We start from the raw sequence: 14,588 nt of genomic DNA on the forward strand, positions 1-14,588 counted from the left end.
TCGGGGCAAGACAGCCAACATGTGCTCAGGCTTTCAGCACAACGGAGAGCAGGAATTTGTTTGCTTAGTGTGTGGCAGATTATATTTTATTGAGCATAAGTTTCGCTGCAGATGAGGCAAACAGGTGACGCATTTTGGAAGGATGGCAGGAAAAATGAGTACTTTTCAGTCCATTCATCATTAAATAGTCGGTTTTCCGCATCAACTTTTCGTTTCATGGCCTTTGACAGTGCCATTTTACCTGTGTTAAGAGGCCTTTTCCTTCCACTAACTGGTGCTGTATTAGCATTGAAGCCAGTGATTGAAATGACAGCCCCATCCACCCAGCTGAGGCTTTGTTTCAGCTGTGTTTATTTTCAAAGTGCTCTACAAATAAAGTTTACTTGAATTGAGTTGAGGCAAAATGTCTCCATCACTCCTGGTGGTTGACTGTGGTATAGGTGATAGGAGCCTGACTGATAAAGGCTAAAAATGCCTTCAGTTTTGGAATAAAATAAAAAAAATATATAAACAATAAACATCAGACAATAATGTTAGGCCAAAATATGATTTTTATCTCATTTTATTTGAGTGTCCAATGTGATAAAGGGACCTGCAAGGTGCCCTTTCAGTTGGCAAAACATGATTCTATGCCATATTGGCTGCTGTATATGCAAGAAAATTAGTTGGCCTCTACAGTTAAATACTGAGTCCCCTGTGTTTTATTTTACTGTTCTGGAGACATCACAAAGACAAAACTTCTGTGTCAAGTAGTAACTGTGGATTATTTTGTATTTAGTGGATTGTTACTTACATTATAGTAGAAGACAACATATTGTCAGTCATGCCTTTCCATGGGGAGATTTATGGAATTTATTTGCTTTTGAAGCACAGATGTGGTGTGACGCAGTATTGGTGGCTGCTAAATCATTCATTGTGGAAATGGCCCTTCCATGACAATAAACGGTTCACAACTGCATTACCAGATAAATAGTAACAGTAATTTGCATTACACTGCATTGCCATGTAGATTTTAAGACATAGCCTGATTATGAGCTGATCATTGTTGTTGCTGGAAGCTTGCAGCAACCACAGAACCCTCAACTATGTACAATAGAACAAGGTTCATCCTTATCTCCTGTATTTGAGGGAAGGACTGGGATCTTGTACAAAAGTTCTTAAGCAACAAATGAGATCCATACTCCATGCATTCAAATACTTTATTTATGTTTGTAACCTTCACCATACATGATTATTTCTTATATGAGAGACTGAGATTTAATGATAAGAATCATCACAGACAAGCTAAGGATACAACTGACAAACATCATACACAGCAAACACAACAAAGGGCAAGTGACTTCAACTTTAGACTTTAGTAAGATTTGTTTAGTATGCACATTGCTGTCCCCTACTGTACAGCCAAAATACAAAACACAAGGGCACAAGGTTGAGGCCTCTCAAATAGAAACACAATCCAAATGTAAATGTACAGTATGCTCAGTGATTTCCTGAGGATTCATATTTCACACATAAATAAAAATATCATGTTCATCATCACTAATGAAACATTGCTTTAATGCTAATAAAAATCACTGCAAAAGCCCGGAGGATACAACTCATGAACATTACTAAATATGAAAAGGTGAACAGGAAGTTTCATGAAACAAATGTATATTTGAGCTTATGGTGCCCTCTAATGTTGGAAAGAAAAACTTCACAACTTTAGATGGGACCGGGACAGGATGCATTTCCAAATATTCTGTATCATTTAGAACTTTTTTTGGCCTGCGCCATCACAAAAAAGATGTCTCATTCCACGTTTTATTGCAACACAACACAGAAAAACAACTGACCCTTCTTAAATCTAAGCACCGTAATTAAGCTACTGCTGATGGATTAATATGCTGTAGTGTAATATGCACATATTCATCATCGTCTTTGACCTCTCTAAGTCAGAGTTTTGGCCATCAGCAAACTGACAAGCAGGATCACCAGTGAACCAGTCAACTGACCTGAAGCACTTCTCTGTTTCATCATCATGTCTGCAAGAGAAGAACCAACATTGACACAAAATGTATCGATCAAGATGTATGTCACCTACGAGAGTACAAGAGTTCTGAAAAGTTCAGGGAGCTTTACCTGAGACATCTCTCCTCAGGAGGAGTGGTCCTACTGAGATGTCTGCAGTGGCATGGTAGGATACGTCCCTCTTAAATCGCCTGTGGTGACCTGGGTAGCAATGCTGCAGGAAAACAACATTAGAGGCTTCTGCTGAGGCACCTGTTGATAATCTATTGAACCTTGCTACAAACACACAAATTCAGTAATACTTACAGCTGAGCAGTTTTTATTGCTCAGAAGACACAGGTGGACCTGGCAGTGGATGTAGATGGATGAGAAGTTGGTAAAGGTGAACATCTTGAATGAGAATCGGGCCACAGTGGAGATGCCGTTCTGAACCAGCTCTACTGTATCATCTGATGGATTAGGACACCTGGAAGACAATGAAGGTTGTAGAGGTTATGTTGTTGTCAGGTGGGCTATAGCAGGGTTATATTGTAAAAGAGAGGATCAGTGGAGAAGCTTATTGTTTTTCAGACAATCAAGAACAAGAAATGAGCATGCGAATGCAAGGTGAAGTTTAAACATCTCCTTTACTGTGCACTAATGAGATCCCAGCGGACAGGGTAGTTGGCAATGTTGACCGGCGTGGCCCAACAAGAGTCCAGAACGGTGGAGATCTGCCTTTCATCGACTCCTTCTGTCCGGACCTCCACATAGAACCTCTGGTCAATTTCCATTTCTATGTTCCTGTCGCTGGTCAGGGGGAAGTGGAAGCCAGAATCCTGGTAGGGGATCATCCTCATATGATACAGCCCTTGGCCAGTTGGAAGCTTCTTCCTTACAATGCTATGAAAAACAACATACAACGTGACTACGCTTGAGATGGAACAATTCACTGCCAGGTTTTTGGCAACTTCCAAGCTCAATTTACTCATTAATTAAGATTTAACCGTTGTGCAGTGAAAACTCACTGGGAATCTTTGACAGATTGACATTTTCACTAACAGAACAGGGACAGACTCCACTGACTTATTTATTAATGAAGGTGCAAAATGCAAGTATGGGGCAATTATACGGAATTTCTGACAAGCAAGGGTACCTGTTTCCAATCTTTGTCATTACCAGCATCACAGCCAACCAATGCTTGTCAAAAGGACTGATATAATATACTGTTATTGGAATACGTAAATATTGAAACCTTATTATCATCACAAACACTGTGAGATTTCACCATGGACACATGGTCACAATAAGAACCACTGTAGTAATTTTTATTTAGTTCGCAACACCGAAGTCAAGAAATAAATTAAATACATAGATAGATGTGGTCACCTCTCTACAGGGTTGATGCCCACAGCCATAGACAGGGCCTGGGCCAGAGGGTATTCACAGCAGAAACTCAGATGAATGTTCTTCTGGCGGCTGATTAGACTTTTATGGGGGTCCACATCGTTCTGGATGGTGTTCTCATAGATGAAATGGGATCCGTTGCTCTTAAAATGGAAATGACAAAATGGTATAAGTTGATTATAGTTGTCATATGACTTATAGGGAACATTTATATCCAAAAATCTTGTTAAGTGTTTGTCAATAGTTTATGGACTGCACCCTGAGAACTGTCCCACACAGCTGGTCGTCATTGTCAAACTGGAACACCAGTCGTCCATCCTGGAGAGTCCCTTTGCAGGCGTCTTCCTGGAGGTGGAGGGAAGTAGAGTGGAAGCCGGCCTCAAAGAGCTGGCAGCGCGACAGGGACATGATGCCTGAACTACTGTGACAAGTGATGGACGAGTCTATGAAAGAGAAATGGGGAAAAAAAGTTTTTGTATAGCTTGTCTCATAATTAAAGCTGTAGACAGAATTTTAAGCTCTGTGACTGGATATTTTTTGCTGAAAAAAAAAAAACCTTAGCTGGTGAACATAGCAGAGCAATTAGCTAATAAAGAAAGAAAGATTTCATTTTCTGCGCTCTTGGGTTAGTTTATATTTTACACATGTCATTTTTATTCTTAATGCAATGCAATGTCTGTAACTCATACACATAGCCATTGTCACTTCAGTGATGTAAAAAAAAACAAAACAAAAAAAAACAGTGTTTCAAGAGGAGATGCCCTCACCGTAGCTCTCATTGTTGGGCCGATGGTGGTGCTCATCACAGAAGCAGCCGTAAACACCATTTTTCTCACCACACCACTCATACTCTGTGCAGTTCAGTTGTTCACAGGGGTCTGACTCAGCTATGGAAATAAAGGGGAAAGCATGAGACAAGGAGTGATGAAACTGAAACAAAACAAGAAACAGTCAATACATTTCTTTTTTTTACAAATGGCAAGCCCAAACTGAGGATTTATTTTCTCATGAATTATCTTGGCTCTCCATTAGCCCAGTGCAAACATACCACACTGCAAAGCCGAGCGCCACTCTGGGATGTTCACCCCCAGAACAGAGCAGGTTTTCTCATAGGCTGAGACAGCAGAGCACAGCATGCCGTTAGCTGGAGTGTAGAGGCAGAGATCGTAGACACAGGAACTGAAAAATGGCTCGGGGTCAGACTGCAGGTGACAGGCACTGAACGGGCCGCTGGTGTTGCTGATGACACTGCAGAGCTCAGAGTATTCTTCCTTAAATTGACAGTCATTCAATCCATCGCCACTCTCATCATCTGTGGATCCACATCTGGAAAGGACATATCATGCTGCCATTACTGTCTGCTGCAATAACATCCATGAAATTATCCACACTGCTTTTCATTACAGCTCACCCTGGATGGCTTGTGGGTGCCTTCCAGCTGTGTCCAAAGTGATTGTCATTTTGTGCCAACGTGCCATTGGGCAACACTTTGTCATCTGCAGGGTCACTGTTGAAGTTTCCACACATCCCGGTGACTCTGTTGTCACGGTTTTGACCGATTCTGACCAGCAAAGTACTCCGGCCATCAAACTGGACTATCAAGTCAATGGCATTGACCACAATGTAGCTTCCCTGCCTTTCTACCTGAGCTAATGTTCCTGCAGTGGTGGGAAGAGAGACCTCATTTCCATTTACCTGGAGGGAGGAGAGAGAGCGAGATGGAGAGGAAGTGAGGGCACTTCTTTCCAATGTTTACACCAGACAATTGTAGAAAGTTGTCCATCTTGAAAGTAATTAACAGGTTACCGTGACTCTTTTGTTGGTTCCAATTCTGATTTTTGCACTCTCTGGCTCATTTGAGAGGTATATATCCACTGCTGAGACAAACGACACACGGTTGTTGCCACGGTGATTATTGGTGGCTGCCACCTGAAAGTGGGTTTCATTGGTTCTGTGGTCCAAACTCTCAGTAATGATGTAAGAGCATGTTCCCTGGAAATGAGCCACTGCTCCGTCAAAGGTGATGTAGTGTGGGTCCCCCCACACGGTGCAGGTTGACATGGCATCAAAACAGCCCAGCTGGCCGTTTCTGATAGTGCACACTTGTGCAGGAGTGCAAGGCGCTGCAGAACAGCGCAGGTCATTGGGAGCGTGGCACTTACATTGCTGGGAGCAACCTTCTGTCCAGAACGACTCACCAGCCTGCAGCATAGAGACAAAGAGGTGCATGGAAAATTATGAAATTGAGCTTGTGCTACATTAAAGGGGAATGGGATAACTAAATGTTGGGTATCGCACATTTGTAGTCATGTGATATACCACATATTTCTGGAAAATTGGCTACATTGCTCAGAATAAGACTTCCATCCAAAGTTGTCACTGTTAGTCTGTCACTGTTGCTTGCAGCTAAAACTAATATTTGTGGAGTTCCTCTTTAACCCTTTAAAGTAGCAAATGTTTTTTCCAGGTTTTCCACACTGATGGTGATGGTTGGCAGAGGCAGGCAGATTAAACGAGACAGTGGAATTCTGACACCTATGATGTAGAAGAGCTGCATAATCGCCCTTGATCAAAGGAAACATGGGGGTTTTATTCATTCATAGGTATATGACTTACATTATAGTAGAAGCCATCATATTGGCAGCCACAGCTTTCTATGGGGATGCAACTTGCCCCACTCCTGGCAAAGCCTTCATCACAGAAACATCCCTCCGAGCAAACCTGCTCACAGGTGGCATCAGTGCTGCTGGCACAGGTGTGGCCACAGTCTGTACCACACAGCTCATAATGGCTGTTGGCTGGACAGTCAAGCCCTTCATAAGCAAGGAAAGAAATTATGTCAGTTTTTTCAAAAACACCCCTTTGACCATTCCTTAGACTTAACTGAGTTGTAGATAAACAACACACTGATGGGTGGACTTACTGCAGGTGGTGTTCTCTCTCCAAGGGTAGATTTGAACATTAGCAGACTGACAGGCACTGACATATGCCTGAATGGCCCTGCAGAGAAGATCTTGGCCCTCATTTCCCGACACACAAACATCAAACACGCAGTCATTGAAATATGGCGTTGGGTCCACCTGCTCATGGCAGAAGCTGAGAGGGCCGTCGGCTGCCTGAATCACCTCACATTGAGCTCTAGCAGGTAGATCGTTGGTACATTGCGGGCAGGAGGAACCACAGCCATCACTGCAGGTGTAGTTGCCTTCCACCTTCCAAGCTGTCCCAAACTCATGTGGAGTGGTAACCATCATCCCAGATGGGGTGAGGTACTCATCGTTTGGATTTCCATTGAAGTTTCCACAAAGCCCACATGTTTGTTCACTATTGATGGTAATAAAAAGAGAAAAATCCAGTGTCATTAATCAGATCATGAGTTTGGTCATTCAGTCAATCAACCTTTATTTGCATTGCACCTTTCATATGGGTTAGTGCAATTCAAAGTGATTTATGAATGCACATGGGAAATAAAAATGATCAAAATATAACAAAAGCATAAAAACAGATAAAATGGTTGGGTTTTAAGTTTTCATAAACCTGTAATTTGAAGGCACGGAGATAGACACTGTACTCCATCCATCGTACGTGACACTCAGGCCAAAATCAGTACTGACAAATGTGCGAGATCCACTTGTAAAGATGGACACTAGACCTCCATTCAAGAGAGCTGGTACATTTTTAGTTATTCCATTGACCTATACCATTGGAAAAACAAAATTGAAAGGACAAGACAGTGTTGTTGGTATTAGAACCTGATTGATACCATTATTGGTAAGAGCTTAATATATACCCCTATTCACAGAATTCAAGATTTTTTGTCTTTTCTTAAGATGAAGAATGTCATTGATGATTCAGAAATAATTCCGCTCACCTTGACCGTACCGCTGCTGCCCCTTGACATATGGATTTTATAGCCCCACACATCCACAAAAACTTCAGTTGTGATTGAAACTGGCAACCCATTCCACGGCTCATTCTTAGCTTCCACCGCAAATTCATGGAGTTCATCAGTGGCGTTACAAACTGTCGCCAGAACATAGCGGCAGGTTCCTTGGAAGTCGTAGGCCTTGCCATCAAAGGTGAGGTAGTGAGGGTCTCCAGAGGCAGAGCAAGTGCCATGAGGGTTGGGATGGCAGCCAAATTCACCCTCCACCACACGGCAGGACTCCTGGGGACCACAGGAGTTTGGGGTACAATAGACTGCCCCAGCAGTGCCATCACACGTACACAAGCTCTGACACTCCTCACCATCCCAGAACTGTTCGCCCCCTTGCCGATAGCGTCCTTGGTGATAGCATCCGCAGGATGTTGGTGGAACGCACTGGTTCCCATTGAGGACGAAACCGTTATCGCACTGGCAACCTTCCTGACATGCAGTGTCACAGGAGAAGGGAAAGGAAAGGCTGGGGCAGGCGGAAGGACAAGTGGTTCCACAGAGTTCATAATGGCTGTTTAGAGGGCAGTTTTGTTCTAGAGCAACACAAAAAAACATGATTCAGCAAGGTCACTGGATTTATTTATTTTATATCAAAGCCAGGGGGCAAAGTGCTTACCACAGCCTGTTGCATTCCTCCAGTGTTCAAGGGCAACGCCCTTCTCTTGACACATTAGTGCATAATCTCGTAGGGCTTCACACAGTGCTGATGCTGGATTTTTAGAGGCACTAATGATTTTCACACAGACATCCACTTGCTGCCATGGGTCCACCGTGGCCCAACACTGGGTAAATGGCCCATGCGGTGAGCCAAGAATACCACAGTACTCTGAAGAATTGTAATTTGTTGTTAAATTATCATTCCCACTTTCCACACAGTGTGCAGCAAGGGAGCCATCTCGCCAGCTGTCCCCAAAGACCTGAGAGCTGTTGACCAGGATGCCATTGGGAGTGCGGAAGTCATCATGTGAGTGACCATTGTAATTACCACAGAGTCCACCTAGTGAGCCATTGTAGATACCAGGTGCAGTGACACTCACAAAGTGAGGAAAAACTGTTTGCACAGTTACACCAAAGGAGGTGTGAAGGATGATGCTGTGAATGCTGCTGTGGTAGATTTGGATGTGATTGGATGCTGAGCTGAATGGTAGTCTGATCAGCTGACCGTCAACCTAAAGAGCCATTTAAACAGCTAGTGTCAGATTGATTGGGTGACAACATTTTCAGTTTCTATCACAAACAGAATCCTTTTTTTGGACAAAAGGTGTTTTTTATGCATTAATCAAAGTAAGATTGCTGCATTAAAGACAGAAATAATTATGTTTTTTAGCAAAACCATCCTCTTGTTGCAGCACTATTTTTGCCACATCAGTTTTTGAAATATTTATTTTAGTCACTGACCTGAACTGTGCTGCTGCCTGTCATGTCAATGGAGATTTGTGTGCCCTGTGCCTCAAACTTGAGCAACCGGGCAAAACCCTGCTGGCCTCTTGGGACTTTTTCTGCTGTCACCACAAAGTGCGGGTGATCAGACAATCCCATCACCTTGGCAAGGGTCAGTCGACATGCCCCGGGATACTGGTACAGCACTCCATCAAATGTGTGATATGACCCTGGGCCCCTTGTCCAGCATGTTGCGTAGCTGTTAGGTTTGCACCCTCTTTTTCCTTCCACCACACTGCATGATTCAAGCGGGCCACAATTATGGGTTTCACAGGTCATGGAGCCATAACTGCAGCTGCACTGTCTCCCACAGTCCTCATCTAGTATTACAGTTTGTCCAGAGCTGTAGTAGCGACCCTCAAAACTGCAGCCACAATCAGCATGAGGGACACAGACCCCAGCACTAAGGATGTAGCCTGAATCGCAGATGCAGCTCTCTTGGGGAGGGAGAGGGCAGTTGTGCGTAGAATTGGGGTTGACACAGGTAGCTGGACATCCGGTGCCTTGGGACTCAAAGTGGCTGTTGGACGGGCAGGGGATTTCTAGAGAAAAAAATTAAATCAGTACTGACATCATGGACCATTTACTCAAATAAAATTTTGAGGTTATGTTGCTCGACTGACAGACGTACCACAGAAGCCTTGTCTCCTCCAGCTTGGCAGCTGTATGCCTTTCTGTTGACACTGACTTGCATATGCATTTAGTGCTTGGCACAGAATGGGCTGGTACCCTCCTCCTACACACAGATCATACACACAACTCTCCACAAAGGTCTGTGGGGGAAGTTGTTGATGGCAAACAGCAAAAGGTCCAGAACTGTTCTGGAGGATACCGCAATGGACAGCATTGCTGTACAAAACTGTCTGATCCTCAGTGCAAGCAGCACACTCTAGACCTCCACACTGTGCCTCACAACCTGTCTCGTCGTCATCTGGTGCTTGCCAGCTGTTGGCAAAAACCACATCAGAGCTCACAATCTCGCCCTGACGGGTTCGAAAGTCATCCCCAGGGTGATTGTTGAAGTTTCCACACAGGCCACACGTTGCATTCAGGTAAGAATAGGGCACGCTGATCCTGACGTAATGATTCGTGTCGTAAGAAACCTCCAAGCCAAAGTCAGTGCTGACGATCACAGAAAAGCCTGACTGATAAACCTGGACAGTGCCGTTGCTGAGATATAATGGAGTGGCTGCAAAGTCTCCATTAACCTGTAAGCACACCAGCAAGCATGACATACTTGTAAAAACATGAACTAAATAAAAATATTGCAGTAGGTGGAGCAGTAGTCCATTTTGCTAACCTTAGCCTCACCAGGATGGCCCTTCACCAGCTCAATAGTTTCACCATAGACATACACTTTGACCAGTCGTGTCCAGGAAACATGAGTGCTTCCCCGGTGCTCATTCTTGCCCTCTACTCGATAGTAGGGCAGTTCTTGACCACATTGCTCTGAGAGAACGTAAGTGCAGGTGCCCTGAAAGTGAAACACTGTGCCATCAAAGGTGTAGTAATGTGGATCACCACTAATGGTACAGGAGCGTCTCTGCACTGTCTGGCAGGAGAAGTGATAGCCAGTTGGCTTGCAGATTTGGGAAAAGGAGCAGGGTTGGCTGTGACACTGCAGGCCATATGAAGTGCAGGTGCACTTGTGTGCACAGGTACTGTCAGCCCAGAATGAATCACCCATCTCCACGGGTTCACCTTTGAAAGATATACAAAGAAAAGTGGCATTGACTTTAACATGCAAACACTTACACATATTACTTATTATTTCAAAATCAAGCACGGATTTATCATCAGACTTGTCAGAATCTTCATGGAGTGGTAGTCATATATGTTCATTACTGTAAAGACGAACATATGGTGACCACCCTCTGCTTCTGGCCTTACCATTGAAAGTGCAGCCTGTTGTTCCATTGTCTAACCGGAAGACCCAGCGACCGGGTACATTGACATTGCTGGTCACGCGGAAACTTGAGTAATTGCCTGTTGCATTGTTAGAGAATGATCCAGGGATGGTAAAATGGTGGACGGAGTAGATTGTGTCATATCCTGCCTGCATGTCACATAGATGAAATTCATTTTTTGTCTTATGTATTTGTACATTTACATTACTGCATTTTAGTACATTTAAATAAGCCATGCCAACTTAAAAACACATTTTGCAGATCACTGCATATAATCTTAGTGACTCTGACCTGTACATTGTGATTTGATAAGGCTATTATCCCATAGTTCATCAGCACAAAAGAGTACTGGTCACCAGAGATCAAGACTGCTTGGATTGTAGTTTCCTGGAAAGAAAAAAAATTACTTTTGGTTTCTATAGTGAGTATGGCAATAGGTCAAATACACATACGCGTCCTATGTATTTGCTCATTTAGAACGAGGTGACTTACTGTTCCAGTTGTTGGAAAGTAGGCCACTTTATACCATGTTGCAACAAAGACCCAGGTGGCATTGAAGGTCAGTCCTGGAAAGTACTCATTAATGTCTCTTGTAGCCCGTTGGAGAATATTCCCACTGGTGTATTGGTTGTAGTAGACCAGACCATTGACTCTGTTATCCAAATCTGTCCAGAATGGAGCGATGACGTCTCTGTATCCATACATTGGAAACCTTTGTGGACGGTACTGATGCCATGGACTGTCAAAAGTCATGTGTCCATTGTGGTTCACCTGAAGACAAATAAAACAGTTGTTACCAACAAATAATTTGTAGCCATCGACTACAGTCATTAACAGCCGCATGTTATCAAACTTCAATATATTTATATATAATATTTTAGAACCACATCATAGATACATCAATACATTGACTATAACTAACTCCATTGATTCAACAATACCAGAAAGAATAATTTGGATTCCTCCATGAAACATACCAGATTTTTAAAAAGTCTTCAAAAGATCTGGATTTTGTATTTTGTTGAAATGGTTTTTACATACGTAAATCTGATAATAGGTCTTTCCGAAGTAAACAAAAGGCTGTTGCAAGAGGATTAGAGGCGAACTTCCATCATCTTCTCGCCAGGTTGTCATTCCAGCAATTGGGTAGAAGTTTCCTGGACAGAATAAAACATTGGCCTTATTGGCAAAAGTCATGTTGGCAAATGTCGGAGTGTTTTTTGCGTTTAACATTTTCTCAGTCACCACGCCTAACCATTAACAAACAGATTATATTTTGGCAGAGTGACACTGACATGACATCACTGCTGGGTGTAGCTACAGGTGCACCAGAGCACATTTCGGACCACATCCTAAGTGCATCATGGAGAGGACACTACTGTACTATTATAATGGAATTTATGTTTGGGACTGTGCATGTGAAACATACATGCTGGGGTATAATGATAATGACAAAGAAATTTTATGTGACATAAGTTTGACTGGACTAGATTCACTGAAGTGTTCAATATAATCTGATGCTGAAAAAAGACAAAATGTTAATAGTGTTCACTAACTAAGATAAGACTAAAATGCACAGACATGTACTCAACTAAAACTTGAATGAACAAACAAACCGGATGATGTTGAATAAATATGATAAAAACTAACAAGGAGATTTGACGAAGGACTAAGACTAAAAAAAACATAGTGGACAAAATTAACACTATCCTGAAGTAATAATTGCTTTGAACTACTGATTGAAATGATGAAACTGTGTGTGTGGCCTGTTAATAATATGAACAAATGAAAACTGAGAGGTTATCTAAGCTTCAACTTACCTGGAGTCACTGGAGAAGTCACCTGAGAAGTCCCTTGAGTAGTCGATTGAGTAGTCGATTGAGTAGTCCCCAGAGGAGTCCCTGTGTCTATGAAAACAAATGCATGAATGCAGTTGCATAAATTAATAGAAAACAACAGTAGACAAAAAGTCAGTTGTCAGTAATGTCAAACTATTTCTTCAAGTGGCTCTTAACACTGGCATGAGATCTAAACTGTGACAACACACAATGAGCACAGTCAGGGCTCAGTGAGTGTGTTTGTGTGTGTGTATTGGTAAATGCAATTTTCAGTTATACACTGGAGTTTCTGTGCGTGTGTGTGTGTGCGTGTGTGCATGTCGGTCTGTGTTGCAAGTCTCAGTTACATGCAGGGTGAAACTGTATCGGGGCAGACTGTTTGGAAAATGCTGATGTTTCAGATAGACTGCAGGTTTGTTGAAAGCATCAGTCGGAGCTTCAATCAAAAGCAAGCTAACAAGCTAAAATCCAGAAGGCTTGCAACTATAAACAGCCCAGTGTGCACTAACACCTGAGCAGCTAAATTACGGACTGATGTATTTATGTAGTTGGTGACATAAAAAAAATGTGTTAACCATCAAAATGAATTTGATTTGATTTGACGTCAAAATGAATCTGGATGTATTCCTTAAACCAGGCATCTCAAACCGGTTCCATAAAGGGCCGCGTGGCTGCAGGTTTTCATTCCAACCCAGGAGGAGTACATCAGGCCAACCAATCAACATCAAGGGATCACTTAGTTATCAGCTGAAGACTGAGATCAGCTGATTAATTGATTCCAGCCTGGTGTGTTCCTCCTTGGTTGGAATGAAAACTTGCAGCCACGCGGCCCTTTATGGAACCGGTTTGAGATGCCTGCCTTAAACTGATCCCACTAGACCAGACACTTTCTGCACAGCTGCATTCCTAATCATTCAACCAGTGTTTTTCATCAGATAATGAGAAGAAACTGACAAAATGAAAAAGAAAATTAATGAGCATTTGGCTAAATTAGATTGACTGATCTGATGATGAAAAAAGACGAAAATGTTCACAGTGTTCATTGACTACAATAAGACTAAAATGCACGTGTGCTCAGCTAAATACAGCTAAAAATGACATTGATTAATATGATTAAAAAAATAACTAGGAGATTTGATACAGGACAAAGACTAGATAAAAAAAAAAAAGGTCAGACAAATTTAACACTATCCTGAAGTAAAAACTGCTTTGGACTACTGATTTTGACATGATTGAACTGTATGTCTGACCTGTCAATAGTATGAACAAACGAGAACTAAGAGGTTTTCTAAGCTTCAGCTCACCTGAAATCCCTGGAGAAGTCACCGGAGAAGTCACCTGAGGAGTCCCCGGTGGAGTGCCCGGTGGAGTCTCATGAGGAGTCCCCTGAGGAGTCCCCTGAGGACTCACTGTTAATATGAAAACAAATGCATGTATACACTTGGATAAATCAGTAGAAAACAACAGACGAGATGTCAGTTAGTGAACATCACCTGAAGATCTTCTTTTGTCTAAGTGAACTTTACAACGTCAGTACACGACAACATCACCATTGGGTGTAGTTACAGGTGCGTGAGAAAATATTTTGGACCATGTCCCAGCTACAACCAGAGGGGGGCAGTGAAACACTCCTGTCAAACCGGTATTGAGTTGAGTGCCATACCAGGGCTATACCAGCGGCACACGCAATGGCACATTTGAGGCTTGGTGAGTGTGTGTGTGTGTGTATTGGTAAACGCAAGTGCCAGTTATATACTAAAGTGTCTGTGCATGTGTGTGTGTGTGTGCATGTCGGTCTGTGTCACATGTGTCAGTTACGTGCCAGGGGACGCTGTCGTGAAACTGTGTCGGGGTGGACTGTTTGGGAAATGCTGATGTAGACTAGAGTAGAGTAAAATATCTAAGTTTCAGCGTACCTGAAGTCACCTGAGGAGTCACCTGAGGAGTCACTGTACCTATGAAAAAAAACACATTACTCTTGAGTGTTGTTACAGCTCTCTTAAGTATGTAAGAAATTCAACAGCCTTCAAATTTGACAAGCTGCAGGTAACATCTTCTGTTCAAAGCTGC

General features: G+C 42.7%; 1 protein-coding gene across 1 annotated transcript in view; it reads right to left on the reverse strand.

The window, feature by feature from the left end:
* Nucleotides 1-1,336: 1,336 nt before the first annotated feature.
* Nucleotides 1,337-14,588, reverse strand: part of LOC121625294 (IgGFc-binding protein-like) — a 35,397-nt gene continuing 22,145 nt past the window's right edge. The window contains exons 32-56 of the mRNA XM_041963382.1: nucleotides 14,435-14,473; nucleotides 13,823-13,927; nucleotides 12,501-12,587; nucleotides 11,722-11,837; nucleotides 11,173-11,451; nucleotides 10,972-11,067; nucleotides 10,664-10,829; nucleotides 10,074-10,474; nucleotides 9,405-9,981; nucleotides 8,732-9,315; nucleotides 7,950-8,502; nucleotides 7,268-7,866; nucleotides 6,934-7,091; nucleotides 6,320-6,720; nucleotides 6,013-6,209; nucleotides 5,203-5,598; nucleotides 4,808-5,091; nucleotides 4,445-4,722; nucleotides 4,164-4,283; nucleotides 3,655-3,839; nucleotides 3,379-3,539; nucleotides 2,641-2,892; nucleotides 2,317-2,476; nucleotides 2,122-2,224; nucleotides 1,337-2,024 (exon numbers count right to left, since the gene is read on the reverse strand). Coding sequence (XP_041819316.1) covers nucleotides 1,930-2,024; nucleotides 2,122-2,224; nucleotides 2,317-2,476; nucleotides 2,641-2,892; nucleotides 3,379-3,539; nucleotides 3,655-3,839; nucleotides 4,164-4,283; nucleotides 4,445-4,722; nucleotides 4,808-5,091; nucleotides 5,203-5,598; nucleotides 6,013-6,209; nucleotides 6,320-6,720; nucleotides 6,934-7,091; nucleotides 7,268-7,866; nucleotides 7,950-8,502; nucleotides 8,732-9,315; nucleotides 9,405-9,981; nucleotides 10,074-10,474; nucleotides 10,664-10,829; nucleotides 10,972-11,067; nucleotides 11,173-11,451; nucleotides 11,722-11,837; nucleotides 12,501-12,587; nucleotides 13,823-13,927; nucleotides 14,435-14,473 — 6,392 coding nt within the window. The 3' untranslated portion in view covers nucleotides 1,337-1,929. The remainder of the gene's footprint in view (nucleotides 2,025-2,121; nucleotides 2,225-2,316; nucleotides 2,477-2,640; nucleotides 2,893-3,378; nucleotides 3,540-3,654; nucleotides 3,840-4,163; nucleotides 4,284-4,444; nucleotides 4,723-4,807; nucleotides 5,092-5,202; nucleotides 5,599-6,012; nucleotides 6,210-6,319; nucleotides 6,721-6,933; nucleotides 7,092-7,267; nucleotides 7,867-7,949; nucleotides 8,503-8,731; nucleotides 9,316-9,404; nucleotides 9,982-10,073; nucleotides 10,475-10,663; nucleotides 10,830-10,971; nucleotides 11,068-11,172; nucleotides 11,452-11,721; nucleotides 11,838-12,500; nucleotides 12,588-13,822; nucleotides 13,928-14,434; nucleotides 14,474-14,588) is intronic.

The sequence above is a fragment of the Chelmon rostratus genome, chromosome 21 (genome assembly GCF_017976325.1).
Source record: "Chelmon rostratus isolate fCheRos1 chromosome 21, fCheRos1.pri, whole genome shotgun sequence".
NCBI lineage: Eukaryota > Metazoa > Chordata > Actinopteri > Chaetodontiformes > Chaetodontidae > Chelmon > Chelmon rostratus.